The sequence below is a fragment of the Protobothrops mucrosquamatus genome, unplaced genomic scaffold, assembly GCF_001527695.2.
Source record: "Protobothrops mucrosquamatus isolate PMUCROS unplaced genomic scaffold, P.Mucros_1.0 scaffold298, whole genome shotgun sequence".
Taxonomy (NCBI): domain Eukaryota; kingdom Metazoa; phylum Chordata; class Lepidosauria; order Squamata; family Viperidae; genus Protobothrops; species Protobothrops mucrosquamatus.
In genome coordinates this window covers 621280-633458 of record NW_015386641.1, presented here as the reverse complement: position 1 = coordinate 633458, position 12179 = coordinate 621280, and the positions used below count along the sequence as shown (strand labels likewise).

At 41.5% G+C, this 12179-nt stretch overlaps 1 protein-coding gene across 1 annotated transcript in view; it reads right to left on the bottom strand.

Moving 5' to 3' along the window:
• FNDC3B (fibronectin type III domain containing 3B) overlaps window positions 1–12179 on the bottom strand; it is a 201170-nt gene that overhangs the window by 96479 nt on the left and 92512 nt on the right. Inside the window, exons 4-5 of the mRNA XM_015814932.1 lie at window positions 4284–4527; window positions 3350–3646 (exon numbers count right to left, since the gene is read on the bottom strand). Of these exons, the coding sequence (XP_015670418.1) occupies window positions 3350–3646; window positions 4284–4527 (541 nt within the window). The remainder of the gene's footprint in view (window positions 1–3349; window positions 3647–4283; window positions 4528–12179) is intronic.

The following is a 12179-nucleotide window of genomic DNA, read 5'->3' as shown; positions in this document are numbered from 1 at the left end:
ACAGACATTTCGTTATCAAAACAGGGCACCAATGATATTACCTAGTTTTGATAATGAAACATCTGCAAGAAAGCAACCAAGAGAACATCAAGGTTTCCTCATTTTTCTCTCTCTCTCTCTTTCTCTCTCTCCAAAAGGATTCCATTCTATAACTGAGATATTCTGAATCAAGGAAGATTTGCACATGCTATTGTGCAAGTAGTCTACTACTAGTTATGATTTGTCCATTTCAAAAGCAATCCCCAAAAGTCAAAGATAGCTTTGCTAGCATTCAGAAGAAGCAGCATCCATCAGATAATAGTCTGAAGGACAGGGAGCTCACACAATCTGTCATTATCATAAGTCATTGTTGCTGAAGTACATTATAACTAATTTTCACTGCTATACAACATGGTCAGAATTTAAACTGCATAGCACACCTGGTTTGAAGAAGACTTGGGTATTATTTGATAATCACTACCTGTGCTGGTTCATGAACATGTTTGGAGATTACCAGACTTTACTCAGTCAGCTTACTCTAGCAATTAACTGAACTGATTTTCTTTTTGCTTAGGTTTAGCCCAGCGGTTCTCAACCTATGGGTCGCGACCCCATTTGGGGTCGATCGACCATTTCATGGGGGTCGCCAAGCAAGGCTGTCCGCCATTTTTTCCCTTTTCCGGCGGGTGCCTTACCTCCCTTGAGCTGGGCCAGCTGGTGGTCGGCCTGCTCCGTCTCTGCCGCTTGCCAGCTACGCCTCGGCCGGCGCAGGGGGCGGAACCACGCATGCGCGGCGCTCCCGGGCAGGGAAAGTCATCGACTTACGACTGGTTGGGTAGTCCTCGACTTACGACCGGTTTAGTCCTCGACTTACGACCGGTTTAGTCCTCGACTTACGACTGGTTGGGGGTTGCGGCATTAAAAAGGTTGAGAACCACTGGTTTAGCCCTTTATCCCCAGCCTTCCAAAATGTTTCCACAGTCAGAATAGCCATTGCAATTCATTACTTTATAATGCTTAAAAGCATTATAAAGGAAAGATAAAAGCCAGTAGAATTTGGTTCCAACATGGATGCAATGAAACAGAAACACAGAAGACTCCTTATTCCAGGCATGTCAAACTTGCAACGTCATGTGACGTTGCGTGACATATCGCGATTTCGCCCCCCATTGCCGGCAATGGGGTGGGCACGGTTTCGGCGGGACACATCCGGCCTGTGGGCAGGTAGTTTGACATGCCTGCCTTATTCTGTTTATTCAAGTAGCTCAGGGGTAGGCAACCTTGGCTCTTTTATGACTCGTGGACTTCAACTCCCAGAATTCCTGAGCCACGAGTCATAAAAGAGCCAAGGTTGCCTACCCCTGAACTAGCTACTACCTTTTCCAGCGTTCTCCATCCCCCTCCAAGTATGCTCAGATTACCATCTGAGAAATTCTGGGAATTATAATCCCAATTTAGGCAAGGCCCTAAATTGAGACAAGTAAATTTACTTTGCCTAGCAAAAGGATCTCCAGTAGAATATTCCCCCCCCCCCATTAAATTGCTCTCTGGCCTTTTTCTCTGAATATGCCAGGGAACAAATACAAGTCTTTCTGTATATAAAGAACTCTGTCATAGAATTACAACAGCCCCAATTAATAGTATGAGGACTGCTGACTTCATATGACCACTTCACCATTTTCTACAGCAGGCGTTCACGCTGATGGCAAGTATTTTATTTCAGAATACTAATACTAGCGACCAGAACAACAAGAAGATTTTCCAGATGCTTAGATCTCCATGCCAGCATATGCTGATCTCTTGTGTGTGATGTGGCACTAAAAATAAGGGCTGGCAACTAGAATCTTTATGTGGAATGAAGAATAATTGCAAGGGAAAAGAAGGGGCCAATCAAAGCAGTCAGTAAGTGGCAGAATCTGGAGGGAGGACAAAGAGCAGTGAAGGAAGAAATCAAACTCTGCAATGTTCTTTAAGTGGAACATATAGGTCAGGGGTAGGCAACCTTGGCTCTTTTATGACTCGTGGACTTCAACTCCCAGAATTCCTGAGCCAGCACAGCTGGCTCAGGAATTCTGGGAGTTGAAGTCCACGAGTCAAAAAAGAGCCAAGGTTGCCTACCCCCGATATAGGTAGTTCTCGATTTACAACCATTCATTTCTGACCATTTCAGGTTACAATGGCACTGAAAAAAGTGACTTATGATGGTCTTCACGCTCAGGACCATCGCAGCACCTCCTGGGTCACGTGATCAACATTCAGACGCTTGGCAACGGACTCATATTTATGACAATTGTAGTGTCCCAGGGTCATGTGATAATCCCCTTTTGTGACCTTCTGACCAGCAAAGTCAGTGAAGAAGCCAGATTCACTTAACAACCCTGCTCCTAACTTAACAACTGCAGTGATTAATTTGATAACAGTGGCAAGAAAAGTCACAAAATGGGGCAAAACTCACTTAACAACGACTTAGCAATGGAAATTTTGGGCTCAGTTGTGATACTACATCAAGGACCACTGTACTTATAAAATGAGCATCGCCCAACATTTGAAAAACAACATGTATGTTTTCAATTAATCTCTTTTAGCACTAATTGGGAATTGACTGAAATTCCATATCTACTTAAAAAGGTCCGCTGAATGTGATAGGACTTAGAATAAGTACATCCATGGACAAGGTAAGTTATGAAGCAAGAACAGCGGCAATCCCTTTTGAACTATTTTCATTGTGCAGTCTAACAAACATTGACCCAGATGAAATTCAGTGAAACTTGGTCCCTGATTGGAGAACATAAAATTGCAGCCTAAAAGAACAAGAATAAATATATCAGGTCTCATATCTGTATGGTTTTGACCTAAAAATGTTTGCTAAAATGTGTAACATGTAAGAACAGCTGGAGAGACCTGCTTTGTATGTGAAATAACTCGGGAGTGCTTAAGCAAACCATGGTTTCCTCTTTCTTTTGAAAACTTGAGTTTTAAGAAACTAAAGTGTCTGTCTGTGTGTGTGTGTGTGTGTGTGTGTGTGTGTATACATACATGCATATATACATACACACTCATATTCACATATACATATACATACATATTTATATATTCGCACATATACAGACATACGCACACACATATATACACATACATACACATACACAACTCTTTTCTACACGTGGCCTGGGTCCCTTGTATTTCTTTATTTTTCTCCTAGGTTGTTTCCAGAAATCTGAAACGATAGGAAGACATGCAAAAAAGAAAGAAAGAAAGAAAGAAAGAAAGAAAGAAAGAAAGAAAGAAAGAAAGAAAGAAAGAAAGAAAGAAAGAAAGAAAGAAGAGGAAGAACAGGAAAAAAAGGAGAGCAAAAGATGGGTGGCTTTACCATGCAAATCCTGGTCGCTGGTCTTGGGGCTGCTTCTTGCTCGGCGTTCCGCCTTTTTGACGATTGGCATCCCTCCTCCACTTACGCCTCCAATGCTTCCTGCCCCATTGGTGGCCCCATTTTGAGTCTTGAGGGTACCATTGTAGACCGTCGTACATGCTGGGTAGCTCTTGTAGATGGCTGGGGGGCTGTTCAAACGGTTCTGGCGATCAATCTGTCTGTCCTTGATTTTTTTGTGCTGCGGTTTGTTGTACTGATCTTCCCTGGTTATGTAACTTGACATTCCATATATGATTTCTGAAATGAAACAAGATCAAGGGATGCAGTTCAGATTCCGATGCAAACTTCATCTGCATTTATTTCCATATAGTCCTCGATTTATGACCACAACTGAGCTCGCAATTTCTGTTGCTAAGTGAGACACTTGTTAAGTGAGGTTTGCTCCATTTTATAGCCACAGTTGCTAAGGGAATCACTGTAGTTGTTAAATTAGCAATATGGCTGTTGAGTGAATCTGACTTACCCATTGACTTTGTTGGTCAGAAGGTGGCCAAAGGTGATCGATCACATGACCCTGGGACACGGCAACTGTCATAAATGTTGGCAATCAGTTGCAGTGTCCTGGTGTCATGTGATTGCCATCTGTGACTTTCCCAGCTGGCTCCCAGCAAACAAAGTCAGTGGGAAGAAGCTGGATTTGCTCAATAGCCACATGATCCACTTAAGAACGGCAGTGATTTGGTCAGCAACTGTGACAAAAAAGACCAGAAAAATCTGACACGACTCGCTTAACACCTGTCTTGCTTAGCAATGAAAACACTGGTCCCAATTGTGGTTGTAAGTTGAGGACTGCTTGTGCCCGTCCTGTTTCAACAATTAAAGACAGCGCGGCAAACATGTAACCTAGATTTGAAATGTTTACAGTTGAGTTTACCTTGCTCTCCGTAAATGGTAGGCGGAAGATGATGCTGAGGAAAAAACTGAGGTGGTATATCTCCAGGCCCGGTAACAGGCGGGTAGAAAGCTGTATGAGAGTTATGGATGAAATGAGGATGATGAGTGAGGTATGGTGGTAAGTGGTGAGTGGGAGAAATGGCAGAAGGATAACTAGCAGGATAGCACTCTGGAGACTGAGGCGTGACCACCACCCTCCGAACGCCTGTGCTGTCTTCTAATACCTGCAAAGGAAAGGCAACCGGATGAATAAAATTAGCATATTTTTTTGCCTGAAATAACAACAATCACGTGTCATTCTTTTCCTTCCATTAAATAAACAGAAAAGCTTTTTTTTTTTTTTTAGGATAAGGAAGACCATCCAATACCAGAAATTTCCATGATAACAGCTCACAGCAGACATTCAGGCAGCCCTCCTAATTATAGCAAGGCATTTTGTAATTGCTTGAACAATCAGAATTTGAATGGAGATCAAAGTAGCGCCGGCATGCATAAGTTACTTGTCCTTTTAAAGGACACGATTTATTTTTTGCACGAATTCAAATGCCAGCGTAAGGAATTGGGTGAATACCAACAAGTGTCTTTTGTTCAATATTATTTGTGGAGTTTGATGATTAGAAAAAGCAGGGATTTCAAAAACTAAGGAAATCAGACGTGTCAGAAATCAAGACTTAATAGCCAAAGCAGACATTATGCCTGTTGTGGTTTATATCACTGTACAGAGGATATTTCATATAAGGTTCCAACTGGTTTGAAATGAAGTGGCCTGCTTGGTTTTGTGCAGACCCAGATGTATACAGGTGTTATCGCTCCTGCGGGAGCTGCATTGGCTGCCGATCTGCTTCCAGGTACAATTCAAGAAGCTAATTGTCACCTACAATGCCCTATATGGCTTGGGACCAGCTTATCTGAAGGACTGTCTTTTTCCAGTCACATCTACCCGACCCAACAGAGTGGGAGACAGGGAGTGTTACAAGTGCCCTCTCCTACAGAGGTACATTTGGTGGGACCCAGAAGGAAAGCCTTCTCTATGGTGGCTCCTTCTCTTTGGAACATCATCCCTGAGATTAGATTGGCCTCCACTTTGATACTCTTTCACAAGGCCCTGAAGACCTGGTTTTGCCAACAGGCCTGGAGAACCCGGAGTGGAATGGAGCTCTTTTATTGATTTAATTGTTGTTGCCGGTAGGGATTATTGTTTTTATTGTTTGTATACTGGGTTTAAGTTGCCCAGAATAATTGAGAGTGAGTGAGTGGCCCTACAAATTTTATTAAATAAATACGTTTGGATAGGTTGCTGGTTTTAAAAGCTAAAGGGCAAGAAGACTCTGTCTCTCTCATCCATGGATTGCTTCCAAATGTCTGTGTTGTTGGCAGATTGTGCTCCAATGCTGGAACTGGAGGTCCAGTTCTGAATCAAGTGATTGAAAGAAAAGTGCATGAGAGAAAAAGGGATGAGAGGAAGACAATCAAACTGACTGAGGGTCTATTTATTTTTCTTTACCAAAAGGAGCATCCTGGGTCATCTCCAAAGGGTGGAGTACTGCCTACTTAGTTGGGTTTTTTTTTAATGTTAACAAGGAAAAGGCAAATGAGCAGCTGTTGATGGTTGGCTTGCTTGCATTTTTCCTGCTGGAAAGTATAAAGGAATTTGGGCTTGTAGAAAAAAAAAAGTAGTGGCTGCCATCCAAAAAATGTTGGGAAGAATAAAATAATTTAGCAGTTGAATTCTAAAGTTGGAACAGTTGATCGGACAGTTGCCACTATATCAGGTTTAACCCCCAGAAAGTTCCAAGTTCCAAGTGTCCTTGGCTTTCCAAGTTCAGCTATTCTCCCGAAAATGATGTAGCTTCAAAGATTCTAGCTTTAGAGGAGTATGCCAAAAGATTCTGTCAAACAGTGTATTAATTGTCCTTGGATTAAAGGAAGGTCTCACTTTGATTATTGCCATGGGAATTAGATGCTCCATACATCTGTCCTTTTGGACCTTTACCCAAGGCTTCATAAAGTGATTGAATCCGCAGTTACTTCAAGTCTTAGATAATCTATGTAATTTCAGAGGCCCATCAGTCCAATATTTCTAGCCTATAAATTATAAAAGTTCCCCCCATAATTTATCCCAAGAGGTTTGGTTTATGTTAGAAATAAGGTTGAGCCAAAAGAGAGGGGAAACGAATGCATGGAAACTTCAGGCAGTTCAGAAAAATAGTCAGTCTTTTAATTATTACTCAACTGGTAGATCTTCCCATATCTTATTACTTCTAATCCTATTCTAATTATTCCAAGCCATATTTCAATTATTATACACTTAGGGTGGATTTCACGTTGTAAATATGAATTTTGTAGGTACTTTTAAGAACTATTAAATATTGTGCTTTAATTATATTATCTGTTCTCTAAGTCAGGGGTCCCCAACCCATGGTCCATGTACCAGTACCGGGCCGCAGCATGCCAGCAACCGGTCTGCACAAACAAGCAAAGCCCCATCTGTGGGATGCAGGCAGCACACAAAACCACGCACCCTCCGGTCCGCGGAAAAACCTCTCTCCACGGAACCGATCCCTGGTGCCCAAAAGGTTGGGGACCTCTGCCCTAAGCTGCTATGTGAATAAAGCAAGCAATGGTAATCCACCTTTGACAGAAATCTGAGGTGTCATTTATAAAATGTTGGCTATATAGACAACATACAGTATTTTGGCTAAAGTAAGGGATACGTTGAGAGCAGTGGATGAATTGCTGTTCTTTGTAAGACTGAATTAAGGAGATGATTAACAAACATTTACTACATATTAGCCAAGTATATTAGCAATACTCAGTCAATCATCTGTATCAACAACCTGTCTTCTTTTGCGATATTTCAATTAGTCCTAATAAAGGCATTAATTTTGTTCTCTCATGATAAGAACGGCTTCCCATTTGCTCTTTAGATGTCTTTCATAGATTTTATGTTAAGCAGAGTTTCTTTTCAGTTCTTCTGACTTTTCCCCCCAGTTCTGGCCTGGAGAAACTCATAAACCCATCTCCCCTGCCTCCCCCCCAACTTCCCCATCTTATGACCATGATTTTACTTTGAAGGTAATTGTCATTTTATTGGGGTTAGGAATATTTATTGATTCTAGTGTTTTATGCCATGAGCCGCCCAGAGGCCATTTCAATGGGTGGGTGGCCAATACATTTAATAGTAATAATTATATAATAATAATAACAACAACAATAATAACAACAATAATAATAATGAAATAAAATAATGTGAGAGTTGACTTGAGAGACAGACTTTTCCAGAGCAGAGATGCCAGTAATGTGAACAAATCAAACAGTCATCCAGTTCAAGGCCCAATAGTGTAAGATGACAGATGCCTACCAATTATTTTAGTGTTTCCATCATAATTTCTAATAAAGGGTTTTTGTTTTGTTTTTTTTTAAAAAAGACATTTTAAAGGAAAAAAATGACAAGAAAACAAAAAGAAAACTGAGATTAAAAAGAATAAAATACCAAATAAAGCAGAAATTTACAAATATCATAAAACTAAAAAAAAAAAAAATTCCTGCAAAGCTTTTGATAAGAATTTTCAATATGCTGTAGTTTGGTTTTGCATGCTATGTCATTTTAAAATTCCTTTTGCTTAAAATTTGCTTATAATTTTAAAATTTCAGGTCACGATTAAAATTAAATTAGTATACAAGAAACAACACAGTATAAAATGTGAAGCAAAATATAAAGTCACAATAATTTCTGCCTAGTCGAAAAAGTTTTGCGCTTACCACTGAAAACATTATGGTGGGTGTTTTTTTTTTTTAAAAAAAACCAACAACTTCAAATTTCAGATCTAGTAGAAATTCATGCATGGAAACATAATCCAAATATGGCTTCCACGTTGAATTAAATTTCTAGGTCAGTTCTTCTTTTCAAATACATAGTTATTTCACACGTCAAGACAGAGTTTTGCAATTTGATGTGCCATTCTTTGACAGCTCTAAAGAGTTGTCTTGTGCCATGCCTAAGGTCTGAGTCCTTAAATCTAGTCAAGCTTTGCCAAGTCAATTGTGAAGAATCCATTGCTGAGCTCCAGCCCGTAAGCTTGCCAATGAAGCAGGCAAAACAGAACTATTTATTAAGGCAACATTTGTAAACAATCTCTCCAGCCTATCAAATGGTTGCACTCCTTAATGGCCTTGCTCCATGTTCTGTCACTAATTCCCCAGTGTGACATAGCAAAGAGTGTGTGTCAGCCAGAAAAAGATGGATGTTTCATTCCTTGGCTATACAGAAAAGGGAGGAAGTATGTCTAAAGCCAGAGAGGGAATCATCTTCCATTATTTTCCACTGTAAGCAATATTTTTAGGACGCCCCCCCTCCTTTTTTGTTTGTGGTTTAGGCTGCTAGAACACACTAAAGAACCAACGAGTCACGTAGCATCACTGGGATTTGGCATGGAGGCAAGCAGATGAAAAAGGGCAACTATATCCTTGGGGACAGTGTTATCGCTGCTTTTCTCTAAGTTTTTGTGAATTGGAGACAGGAGAGGACAGATGCTAATGGGGTCTAGCCAGATGGTAGAAAGAAAAATAGCAGAGGTGTAAACACACATGGATGTCATTATCAGATTTACATCCTTCCTTTGATTCTAGAACTCAAGCAAGCATATGTATATTTCTTGTGCCTATTTTCCACCGCCCTGTGAGGCAGTTGGGTCAAGAGAGATTGTCTGGTGTAAAGTCACCCAATAGGCTGATGGATTAGAGGATCCTAGGTCATCACACTCCTTCCTTAAATCTGGATGCCTTAAGATTATCCTGTGAATAATGTGGGGTTTGCACAAGTGCATGCATGTGTCTGCAAGAATTTATTTGCATGCACATATCAGCCCATGAGTGGCCTTGAATTAACCCAGTGGTTCTCAACCTGTGGTCTTCGGACCTCTGGGGGGCCACGATGTGGTTATAGGGGGCCTGTGAAGGCTTGAAGAAATATTATGATTTAAATCATGAGTGAAGTCTTGGGAGTCCATGGCTATAATCCGTGGCCACAAAAAATATTTAAAGGGGGTCTGTGGTGAAGAAAATATTGAGAAGCACTGCGTTAGCCTATTACAGATAGTCCTCAGTTAAGGATGGCAAATCGGGGCAGGAAGTGCCATCACTAAGCAAATAGTCATAAAGTGTAATGTCACACAAAGGCTTTACTTAGTGATGGCAGTTGTGGCAATCTTGGTTTCCATTGTTAAGCAAGGGTCATACAGCCTGTTAAGTGAGGACCTCACATGACTTCCACCCAGCTTCCCTATTGGCTTTGCTTGTGAGAAACCAGAAGGGAATCTCAGAAATTGTGATCATGTGATTTGGTGATACTGTGATTAGAAGAACTCTAATCAGTGGTCATAAGTACCACTCATTCAGTGCCATCATAAGTTGGAATGGTCATTAAATGAGGATCACCCTAAAAGTCATTAGCTTTAGCTCCATCTCAGTTGACTATTGTCTCCTTGCTTCACAATAGGCACAGCCACCACTGAAATGTCCATTAAAGTGAATTAAGTAACTAACACTTACTACCTGAAAACATCTCAGATTAACAAAGTTTGGTCCAGTTGCCATGATTGAACCTTTAGACACTGATTAAAAGCCATGCATTCTAAATGAAGATGGGGTAGTAACAAGCAAACTCAATCCTAAAGTATTGTTATTTGCATCGAATTAACAATCTATGATATGTCTGGTTTTCATCATAATGGGGATGCAGAGCTGAAGACTAGACTGAGAAATCAAAACATTATCTCAAAAGCAATCCACTTCCATAATACTGTCAACAAAACTACATGCATGTTGTCACTAGAAATCAAGATCAGCTTGAGGGCTGCTCAGTCTGTCTGTCATTTACCTTGTCAGTCCAGACAATCTACCTGTAGTATCTAATAATATGGATTAGCAACAATATCAATCCTTCTGCTCCTTGCTCCCAGTCTTCTGGACCAGCTCTAGAGGGAGGAGGTTGCACCTTGCAATGCCCACCAAGAAAAGGGGTTCTCTTCCTCCCTTTCAGGGTGGTTTGCACTGGTATAGGTTGAGAGGGAGAGATTGCTTCCTAGGCCCCTCTTTTTTGGGGTGACAATTTTCTCCCCGGTGCCACCGGGTCGCGCCAGGGGGGAGATCCGCGGGAGGAAGCCAGCGTGGTTCGAGGGTCGCCAGGAGCACGCCACATTAGTTGGCACCACAGGGGGTGGTCCCACAGCAATGCCGACCGTCCGAGCCATGCGCCATCGGCATCTCCGGTCTCGAGCCTTGGGAAATATCCTGGCCCGAGTTATCTGCTGTAAGGATGCCCCACCCATGGCAACGCCGCCAAACCGCCTTCTATGCTGCTGGCGTCCCCGGGCTGGAGCAGTGAAAGCTGCTCCAGCTGGTCGTCGGGATGCGGAACCGGGCCGCAGACAGCAGGCCTTGCTCACCTGCAATGCTGGAACTTCCCACGCCGACCGGTAGGTCTTCCGTGCTGCTCTGCTCAGACCGCCGGCTTCTGGCTGTGGGGCTGCCTCCCTCTGGAGCTGTCTTTCCCCCCCTCCTGTCTATGTCGAGCCCACGGGGCTTGACAGGCGGACGGCATCCCTTGAACCAATCAATTCAAACTTCCTGAGTTTTTTTCATGAGAAGTTTGAATTGATTGGTTCAACTTTTTTAGTCCCACTTTTTTGGGGGGGGGCACTGCACATGACTGGGAGCCGCAGGAGACGGCTTAAAGAGCCGCATGTGGCTCCGGAACCGCGGGTTGCCGACCCGTGACCTACCCCAAACTGCTGTGATGGATCATTTATCAGTTTGAGCAGTGTATTATTTATACTGTATCTTTTGACTTCAGGCTGGTCAATTGAGATTGTCAAGGTTCTATCCCAATTCCTGGATGAAGAGCCATCTCCAACTCTATTCTACAACAGTCAGAATAGAACACAACTGGACTTCAGCAACCCAGGAATGACACATGGGCTGTATTCAACAATGAGCTTAGCATGGTTGTGCATTAACCTATTTTCTGCATCTGGATAATACATCAAACCATAAACTGCCCAAAACAGTAGCTTCACAGAAAGCAAGTCACAAAAAAGTAACAATGATTAATACATCCCAAACTTAGCAAGTTTTATGTGTGCAACTGGTAGATTTCTACCTGGCCCGGTTAAGTATATTATTAAACATTCTGGCAAACAGATGAATAACTAATCAAGTTCTCCTGCGTGTTCCATACCAACAAGTGATAACCTCTTTTTCTGCTGATCATTTTTATACAGCGTATATAATAAATGCAACATTTTAATCTGGATTTGCAATTAATGGGCAGCCGAGATAATGTTCAAGCATATTCTATGGAAAAAAGAGGTTAATGGCTTTTATTTAACAGGTTATTTCTCCATGGGGATATCCGTTTTTAGCTCAATTTTTGAGATGTAGGCTTTTGAGGATGTAGGCAAATTGAAGTCAAAATATGTTTTTCTTCACAAATTGGAATGTTCTTATTTCCTTTACATTCATATCTTCCCAGGGCCAAAACAAACATGAGGCAAATTAAAAAAAAATCACTCAATGATCCCATTAATTACCTACATCACTGTAGCTAGGCAAGAGCAAACAAGGGAAATACAGCTATTATAACATCAGCATCAACAAACAACAACAGGAAACTGAACCAAGTGACTACTACGTGCTTCAAGCTGTTACTTTGTATGAAGTTATTTGCAAAGCAGAACATTCATTTACCACATGGTGAGAAATAGATTTTGATTTAAGAGTGAGAGAGAGGAATATTTTATATATAGAGAGAGATATTGTATATATATATTATAGAGATATTGTAAAAAGAGTAAACTGCAGTATGGCAGTTGAAAAT